This window comes from Microtus ochrogaster, unplaced genomic scaffold (genome assembly GCF_000317375.1).
Source record: "Microtus ochrogaster isolate Prairie Vole_2 unplaced genomic scaffold, MicOch1.0 UNK4, whole genome shotgun sequence".
In the NCBI taxonomy this organism is placed as follows: Eukaryota; Metazoa; Chordata; class Mammalia; order Rodentia; family Cricetidae; genus Microtus; species Microtus ochrogaster.
Genome location: NW_004949102.1, coordinates 15,264,105 through 15,273,644, shown reverse-complemented (window position 1 = coordinate 15,273,644; position 9,540 = coordinate 15,264,105). Strand labels below are relative to the sequence as shown.

The following is a 9,540-nucleotide window of genomic DNA, read 5'->3' as shown; positions in this document are numbered from 1 at the left end:
CTCTGTAGACCAGGCTGGTCTCGAACTCACAGAGATCCACCTGCCTCTGCCTCCCGAGTGCTGGGATTAAAGGCGTGCGCCAACACCGCCCGGCTTTTTCTAAACCTTTGATAAATGTGTTTGACTGCCTCATTCTATATTCACACAACTTAATATTTCTAATTGTTTTGTTTCTAATTATTAATTTTAATTTATTTTGCACACCCCCATGTGACACAGTATGCCATGGCATGCTCTTAGAGGTCAGAGGACAACTTTTGGGAACTGGTTTTTGCCTTCCACTTTCCACCTTCTGGGATTGAGTAATATAATGCCCAGCTTGCATGGTAACAACATTCTTTAAAGGCAAAAATCTCTAAATTTCTATGTCCAGAACCAGTTTAATAGCATCTTCAAGTCATATACCCTTTAGGCTAGAGACTGAGTTTCAAACACATGTACTATTTCTGACCCAAACATACCTCCTCAGTTTTTCCCGTTCTTCTCTCTCCCTCTCTTCTCTTCGTTTCAGACGTTCCTGGTTTCTTTTCTCCTGCTTCTCAGCTACAACTCTCTTTAAAATGAATAATTTAAAAACCAGTTGTAAATTTACTGGACAAATCCTTAATTATTTAAATAAACTCTATCTGGTTTCTCATATAATACAACTAACCCAATTTAAAATTTTGTCATGTACAATTATTAGCCTTCTAAGTTAGCTTTCCAGAATTGTGAAAAACATGTTAAAACTTTATTTCATCATGATTTGTCTTTTTCCAAGCATGAAAGGCAAGGATGCTACCAGTGAGTTTAGTCCGTCCCCCATCATTCCTTAGTTAACATTGAAAAAAAAAAAAAAAAGGGCTGGAGAGATGGCTCAGTGGTTTAGAGCACTGCCTGCTGCTCTTCCAAAGGTCCTGAGTTCAATTCCTGGCAACCACATGGTGGCTCACAACCATCTATAATGAGATCTGGTGCCCTCTTCTGGCCTGCAGACATACATACAGACAGAAAACTGTATACATAATAAATAAATAAATATTTTTTTAAAAAAAGAAAAAAAAAACAAAAAAAAACAAAACTCATAACTACAGGCTGAAGAAAGGATTGTTCTTCCAGAGGTCCAGAGTTCAATTCCCAACAACCACATGGTGGCTCAATACCATCTACAATAAGATCCAATGCCTTCTTCTGGCACGCAGACAGAACAATGTACACATAAAATCTTTTTTTTTTTTTAAATCACATCTACATGACCTTCTGTTTCTCAGCACAGTACTGTTCAAAAACTAACTGTAATTACAATACTAGGGAGGCTGAGACAAGAGAACTGTCAGTAGTTCAAGATGAACCAGAGCTACACAGAAAAGACCTAGTCAATGAAACCAAAGAAAACAGATACAGAGTAAAAGAACTAGGTTAACCAGGATAAAGTAAGCAATATTTATGCAATGTACCTTTAATTCTTCGAGTTTCTCTCTTATTTCAATAAATCCCAGGTGCAGTTTACCCCCAAAATGATCAGCAAGTCGCCTGTCATTATCATGAAGACCTAAATATGCGGAACAAACTTCACAGACTCGAAGTTTCTGCTGCTGGAAACTGGAAGCTGGCATAGAATTCCGATAAACTTCCTAAATAAAAGAAAAACAATGATCACACAAATGTCCTTAAAAGTTCTGTAAGAAAATATAATGTATACACACAAAATGTTTTCAGGGGCTGGAGAGATGGCTCAGTGGTTAAGAGCATTGCCTGCTCTTCCAAAGGTCCTGAGTTCAATTCCCAGCAACCACATGGTGGCTCACAACGATCTGTAATGAGGTCTGGTGCCCTCTTCTGGCTTGCAGGCATACACACAGACAGACTATGTATACATAATAAATAAATAAAAATTTAAAAAAACAAAAACAAAATGTTTTCAAAGTCGTTGAGAGCTCTGTTGAAGATCAAAAATTCATCTATCCTTCACTCCCCCTCCCCAAGACAACAGATGAAAGGTTAATATTCATCAGGATTCCGATGAGTTGTTGCCAAACACTGACATGGTGTTCATCGATGAACAATACATACTGGTAAATTTGCCAATTCACTATCCTCCTTTCGTTTACTAAGATGATTCTGTTCTTTTCTTTATGGCAGTTAAGAACATTTTCCAATCCTAAGTAGCTTTAGCTAGAATAATATTGATAAAAATAGCTGGATAAAAATGTACAGAGTTCTTTAAAAGAGAATTAAAAGATCAAAGAAGAAATCACCAATGAAGGGGCTAAGAACTCAATTGTAAGTGCTTAATTTACAAGCCTTAAGACCTGAGTTTGATCCCTGTAACCAAAGTTAAAAAAACAAAAAGCTGCCAGGCAAAGCTGGAAAAATGGATTAGGGGGTAAAGACACTTGTTGTTAAGCCTGATCACTGAAGTAAAATTCCTAAGACCCACATTGTAAAAGAAAACCCAAGGTGGAAGAAAAAAAACTGATTCTTAGAAGTTGTCTGCTCACCTACACACCACAAGCCCTTTCCTCTAAATGACAGCACGGTAGTGTGTGCTCGTAATCTCAATAACGAGGAGTTTAAGACAAGTGGATAGATCTCTAGAACTGAGTGGCTGGCTAGTCAGGTTACCTACCAGGCAAATTTCAAGCCATTGAGAGACTATGTCTCAAAATAAAAGGCAGACAGATCCTGGGGTTATCCTCTGTTTTTCACATATGTATATACATGAACATGGACCCACACGTGAGAATATGTATTTATGTACACACAGGCACACACACACACACACACACATGAATCATCAATGGATAATATAACCTATAAATTTAAAAATATTATAAAGGATGGCTTAGTGGTTAAGAGCACTGGCTACTTACTCCATCCAGATGTTCTATGCTTGGAAGTCAAATTGCAGCTTACAACTATCATAACTCCAACCCTAAATTGTATACTGCCTTCTTCCAGCCTATGAGCATCAGGTATGTACAAAGTACATATGTGTGTGTGTGTGTGTGTGTGTGTGTGTGTGTGTGTGTGTGTGTGTGTGTAAGCAAAACACTCATATATATTAAACAATTAAGACTTTTTAAGGGGGGTACTTAATTTCAAATTATAAATAAGGTACTTAACTAATCACAAAAGGAAAACACTTCACAATGGGAGAATTGCTATTATCATCAGAAATTACACAAACTATGAAGACAGGGGAAATCATAAGTTTAAGGCTACACTGAGCAGCTTCAAGGTCCTGTTCTGTCTCAAAAGGAAATTTTAAAAGGGGGATAAAATAGACAGTGGGGTCACACATCTTTAATCCCAGCACTTGGAATGCAGAGGCAGGCAAATCTCCCAGTTCTAAAACTAGGGCTACACAGAGAAACCCTGTCTTGAAAAAAAAAAAAAAAAAGCGGGGTGTGAATATAAGCTCAATGGTTGAGTGCTTACCCTGCCTGCTTGCATGAAGCCCCAGGTTAAACTCCAAGAAAGAGGAATTATGTGAAAATAACTAAAGTGCATTCAATGTCATAGGCCTTTCTCTTCCTCCAGATAATATTTTCTTTAATGTCTGAGGGTCATCATATGATATGGGTGTTATACAGGTGCTATAAGGAACAATGTCTTCTTCCTTTTATCCTCCTTCCTGTACTAAATTCTTACATTCAGATATATAATATGCTAAAGAACTTACTAAAATTGCTTCCTTTTGCTGTTTTTCCACACTGGTATGAAGAACCAGAGTACAAGAACAGAACAGAAGTAAAAACAGTATGTACCCAACATTAGTTTGAATGATAGGGCTTCATTTTTAATCTTGTCACAACAGATCTTGCCATCTTTTTCTTTTTCAAGATGGGGTCTCAATAGATAGGTTGGTTACAAATCTATGATCCTCTTACTCTGCTTTTCAACTGCTGGGATTGCAGGTGTGAATCACTTCATCTGCAACTCTGCACTTCTAAGCATGAAAATATTTTAAATTTGATATTTAAGAATTAAAAAAAAAAGCTTACTGCCCAGAGTTGAAAAGACAGAGATCATCATGAAGCAGTCTAGATGTCATCAGTTTGTAAGTCCAATAGAAACTACTGAAAAAGACTATTCCACTATCTCCACAAAATATATTTGAGTTTCTACATATCATGGGGTATACCAATCATAACAGAATTTGTTTACATGATGCTAGAATCTTTACCTATACAAAATATGAACCAGAGAAGGACCCCCCAAGGTAAAAGCAGATGATACTGTTAGGTAAGTAAAACTACTGAGGAAGCCGGGCGATGGTGGCGCACGCCTTTAATCCCAGCACTCGGGAGGCAGAGGCAGGCAGATCTCTGTGAGTTCAAGACCAGCCTGGTCTACAGAGCTAGTTCCAGGACAGGCTCCAAAGCCACAGAGAAACCCTGTCTCGAAAAATAAAAAAACAACAACTACTGAGGAAAAGGGTAGGTAGCACATTGTCTAAAGGTGTGTTTGTTTTATGTGGGTAATTGGTTTGATTACATTTGAGTTATAAATTTCAATATAGCAATGGCTCCAATTTTCCAAAAGCTACTTTAAAACAAAACCCAACATTATAATAGCAATTAAACATTTCTGAATTGTTTTAATTTCCTTTAATAAAATTTTGAATAATTTCCAGTTAAATATATGTTCTATAAGAAGTACAGACACTAACATTTTACCACTATTAAGAACTTAACTCTAAGATGGCTGGGTCTCACAGTAACACTTTGTCTCAAAACAGAACCAACCCCCCCCCCCCAACAAACAAACAAACAAACAAATTTTACCTCTGCTTCTCTTTTCTTTGCTCGTGCTTTCTCCACTTCATCCATGACTTTCTGAGATTCTTCCACATTTCCTTCAGCTCCTAGTTGTTCCACTTTGGCCAACAATTTACCTATTTCTTCATTTAACTCATGAACACGTTCAGCCTGGAAAAAAACAAAAGAGAATATCATGAATGAAGAGATGGCTCAGTGGTTAAGAGCACTGCCTGCTCTTCCAAAGGTCCTGAGTTCAATTCCCAGCAACCACATGGTGGCTCACAACCATCTGTAACGGGGTCTGGTGCCCTCTTCTGGCCTGCAGGCATACACAGAGACAGAATATTGTATACATAATAAATAAATAAATCTTTAAAAAAAATAAAGAAAAACAGAATGAAGGGTTGAAAAGATGACTCGGCAGTTAAGATCACTGGCTGCTCTTCTAGAGAATCTAAGTTCAATTCCCAGCACCCACATTGCAGCTAGCAACCATTTATAACTTCAGTTCCAGGAAACCCAATGCCTTATTTTGATCTCCACAGGCACTAGGCCCGTTTATGATGCACAGACATACTCACAAGCAAAACACACACACATACACAAAAGAACCATAACATTAAAAAAAATTGAAAGGAGCAAAACAATGTATTTCGGACTCATTATATAGCGCAAGTACAACACCACACTTATAAATAAAAGTTTAACTTAATAGAAACATTCGATCGTAACAAAGTAGTATTCCAATAATATTTACTTCTTAAAGTGTCCAAAATCCAAGAAGACATTCCTTTCTTCAAGGGTCCCAACTCTTTTATGATTATTCTTTATCAAAGTGATGCTTTCTTTAAATTAACACTGATAATTTAACCAAAGATCTTCAATCCTCCTTACATATGCACCCACAATTGTACTTTGATTCTAAACTTACTCGTACATTTGCTTTTACTGTAGCAATGGAGAACAAGCATGTCCTAAGAAAAGGCTTGAAAATCATGGCATAACTGAGTATGATGCTTCTGCCTCTGCAACTACTAAGAGAAAATGATTAGTTTAGCTCTCAAAGAATATCTCAGCAGCCTCCAGCTGACTATAAAACATGTGCCAGGACATGACTGCTAAGACAAGAGTACTGTGCAATCAAGTTTACTCTAACTGATCTATTATACAGTTTGAGTCACTATGTTCGAGGTTATAACCAATACAGGTTCGTAGAACCTAACCACTGGTAGACAGCTTAAGCATGAGATACACAATCCCTTATATCAGTAGTTCTCAACCTTTCTAATATTGCCACAATATGTTTCTCATATCGTGATGACCCCAGCCATAAAATTATTTTCATTGCTACTTCAGTATCTTAAACTGTGGAGGTAGCTACACAAGCTTATGTGTTTTAATAACAAAAGAATCAAGAAACTGGATAGATAGTTCAGTGGTTAAGAACTCTTTCAACGCTTAAGAGAACCCAGGTTCAGCACCCTGCATCCCTATCAGGTGGTTCACAATTTAACTTCAGTTTCAGGGGTTCTGATTCACTCATGAAGCTGGAGAGAGAGATGGCTCAGCGGTTAAGAGCACTGGTTGCTCTTCCAAAAGTCCTGAGTTCAATTCCCAGCAACCACATTGTGGCTCACAACCATATGTAATGAATGAGATGCTCTCTTCTGGCCTGCAGGTATACAACAGGTATACAAGTAGGCTGAACACTGTATACACAAAACCTAAAAAAGCAAAGACAGGAAGTTCTCTGTGAGTTCAAGGCCAGCATGGTATACAGAGCTAGTTACAGGAAAGCTGGGACTACAGAAAAATCCTCTCAAAAACTAAATAAATGAAAGAAGGAAGGAACTATACATATATTTATCACATACAAATGAATGCATGTATGACTGGCAATTCTGAATAAAACATAATTATCAGTGTTACTTTGTTATATGATCGCTATATTAGTTAGCATTTAAGTAAGTAAAAACAATTCCAGAGAATTCCCTATTTAAGTTTACTATCTAATTACTGAAAAATCAAAAAGTTGGAATGAGCCTAGCATGGTGGCATATGCCTTTATTAACCTTAGCACTCAGAGGCAGAGGCAGGTAGATTTCTGAGTAAAAGAGCAGCCTGGCCATATAGTAAGTTCCTAGTCAGCCACAGACTACACAGTGAGACCCTGTCTCAAATATACAAGAGCGAAAATTTTTTAAAAATGGAGTGAATAAGATTAAAATTAAATACATATTTTAAAATTAAAACTATACTCTATAATCCCAGCATTTGGGAGGCAAAGGCAGAAGCAGGCAGGTCTCTATGAGTTTGAAGCTACTCTGGTCTACAAAGTGAGCACCAGAACAGCCTAGGCAAAAAAGGCATCTCGAACAATAATAACAAAAAAAAAAAAAAAAACAAGCATATTTGAACTAATGAAATGACTAAAATTCTTACCTTTGCTGCCACTTCAGCACTTATTTCTTCCTGAGTTTCTGCTAATCTTTTCTTAGACACTTCAGTTCTTCGATCACAATCTGCAATGAAGGACTGCAGATGATCCATGGCCTAGAAAATTTAATACAAAACAATTACTGCCACAAAGTCAATGTTATCCAGAAATATTTTTACTAAACACTGTATTTTTGGTAAGGAATGAAGCCCTAAGCACATAAGTGCTTTCCTATTATGTAGAAAGCACTGGGTTGAATCTGCTATACTCCTCTCTGCAGCCCAACCCTAAAACAAGAAAAACACAAAGTTGAAGAATTGTTAGTAATAAAACATATGGCTAGAATGTGTGAGGCCCTGGATTTCTAGTAATTATAAAAATAACCACATGGTGGCTCACAACCATCTGTAATGAGGTCTGGTGCCCTCTTCTGGCCTGCAGACATACACACAGACAGAATATCATATAAATAAATAAATATTAAAAAAAAACAAAGCAACAACAGAAAACAAACACCCAGTAATAATATAGCAGTGAACCCCTGTAATCTCAGTACTTGGAAGACTGGAGCAGAATAACAAACTCAAGACCAGTTTGAGTGACATAGCATGTGTCAAGTCAACCAAAGCAATACAGCCAAGATCGTATCTCAAAAATACAACCAACCAAAGAGAAATGGTTAAGTCATAAATATGACTTGATTGCTACTAAGCCTAATGACCCGAGTTCTATCTCCAGGATACACGATAGGAAAGAACCACTCCTGAAAGCTAATCTTTGATGACAGGCATGCCCACATCCCACACACACCATGTAAGACCATTATAATGTCAACAAGAGTTATTTCTCAATATTTAGATAACTGTCTGTATTCTGCGGTTTTCAAATTTTTATAGTAAAGATGAAATACACCATTAAGAAATTTAACAATGCTTACACCAGAAAAAAAAATCTAACAAAGTTGTATTTAGTTTGAGGTATATTTAATATTTATAGCTAAATAGTAATAAAAGTAAACTTTAAAGCAAGGCATAGTGGCGCACACCTTTAATCACAGCACTTAGAAGACAAAGGCATGCAGACCTCCGAGTTTAAGTCCAGGCAGGTCTACAGAATTCCAGGACAATTAGTGCTACAAAACTCATTTCTCCAAAAATGAAAGGAAGAAAATTAAATGTTCAACTGTGGTGGTTTGAAGAGATATCCTACATATTCTCAAGCACTTGAAGACTCAGACCCCAGTTGGTAATCCTGGTCATAAAAGTTTAAGAAGTGTGGCCTTGTTGGAAGAAGTATGCCACTAGGGTTAGTTCTCTCTGCCTCTTGCTTGTCTTTTAAGATATAAGCTCACTTGATGGCAGCCCGCTTCTCCACCTCTACCCCACCCCACCCTGCCATTATGATGATGAACTTCACATCCAAATTAGTTACCTTGATCCTGGTGATTTTATCATAGCAAAAGAAAACAGATTAGTACATACATCAAATAACAATAGAAATTTATTCTGCACGCACTGAACTTAACTGGCCAAATAAGAACTCCAACAAAATAACACAGGCAGAGTGACTATCACCTTTTAAATCATAGCAAAAATCTACTTTCATTTCGTGAAGTCAAATATAGTATCCTAAAGTAGTGAAAATAACAATGACCTTATCAAGAAATACTGTTGGTATAGTATAGATGAAGGAGGTATTTTGGCTGTTTTTTTTTAATTAATGTTTTTCTTCCTTAAAAAAAAAAAAAGATTTATTTATTTATTTATTTATTATACAGTGTTCTGTATGTATGTATGCTTGCTGGTCAGAAGAGGGCACCAGATCTCATTACAGATGGCTGTGAGCCACCAAATGGTTGTTGGGAATTGAACTCAGGACCTCTGGAAGAGCAGGCAATGCTCTTAAGCTCTGAGCCATCTCTCCAGCCCCAGCTACCTGTTTCTTACAGCAAAATAAATCCAAGATGTACAAAGAATTTAAGTATACAAAATGAATCACTCATGGGGGCTGGGAGAGACTGGCCAGCAGTCAAGAGCACTTGCTTTTCTTGTAGAAGACCTCGGTTTAGTTCCCAACATTCACATGTGTCTCACAGCTATCTGGAACTCTAATCCCAGAAGACCTGATGATGCTGTCTCTTCTGGCCTCCACAGATACCATGTATGATCCTGGCACACTCAGGCAAGCACAGCATTCATACACATAAAATAAATCTAAAACTTAAAAATATATAGCAGAGGGGGCTGGAGAGATGGCTCAGAGGTTAAGAGCGCAGCCTGCTCTTCCAAAGGTCCTGAGTTCAATTCCCAGCAACCACATGGTGGCTCACAACCATCTGTAATGAGATCTGGTGCCCTC

The 9,540-nt window shown here is 37.4% G+C and overlaps 1 protein-coding gene across 8 annotated transcripts in view; it reads right to left on the bottom strand.

Annotated features, from left to right (window-relative positions):
• Nucleotides 1–9,540, bottom strand: part of LOC101986322 (putative RNA-binding protein Luc7-like 2) — a 58,515-nt gene that overhangs the window by 15,698 nt on the left and 33,277 nt on the right. For all 8 annotated transcript variants that reach the window (XM_005365841.2, XM_005365843.2, XM_013353251.2 and 5 more), the window contains 3 exons: nucleotides 4,770–4,913; nucleotides 1,437–1,613; nucleotides 462–553 (listed from right to left, as the gene is read on the bottom strand). In XM_005365841.2, the coding sequence (XP_005365898.1) occupies nucleotides 462–553; nucleotides 1,437–1,613; nucleotides 4,770–4,913 (413 nt within the window). The remainder of the gene's footprint in view (nucleotides 1–461; nucleotides 554–1,436; nucleotides 1,614–4,769; nucleotides 4,914–9,540) is intronic.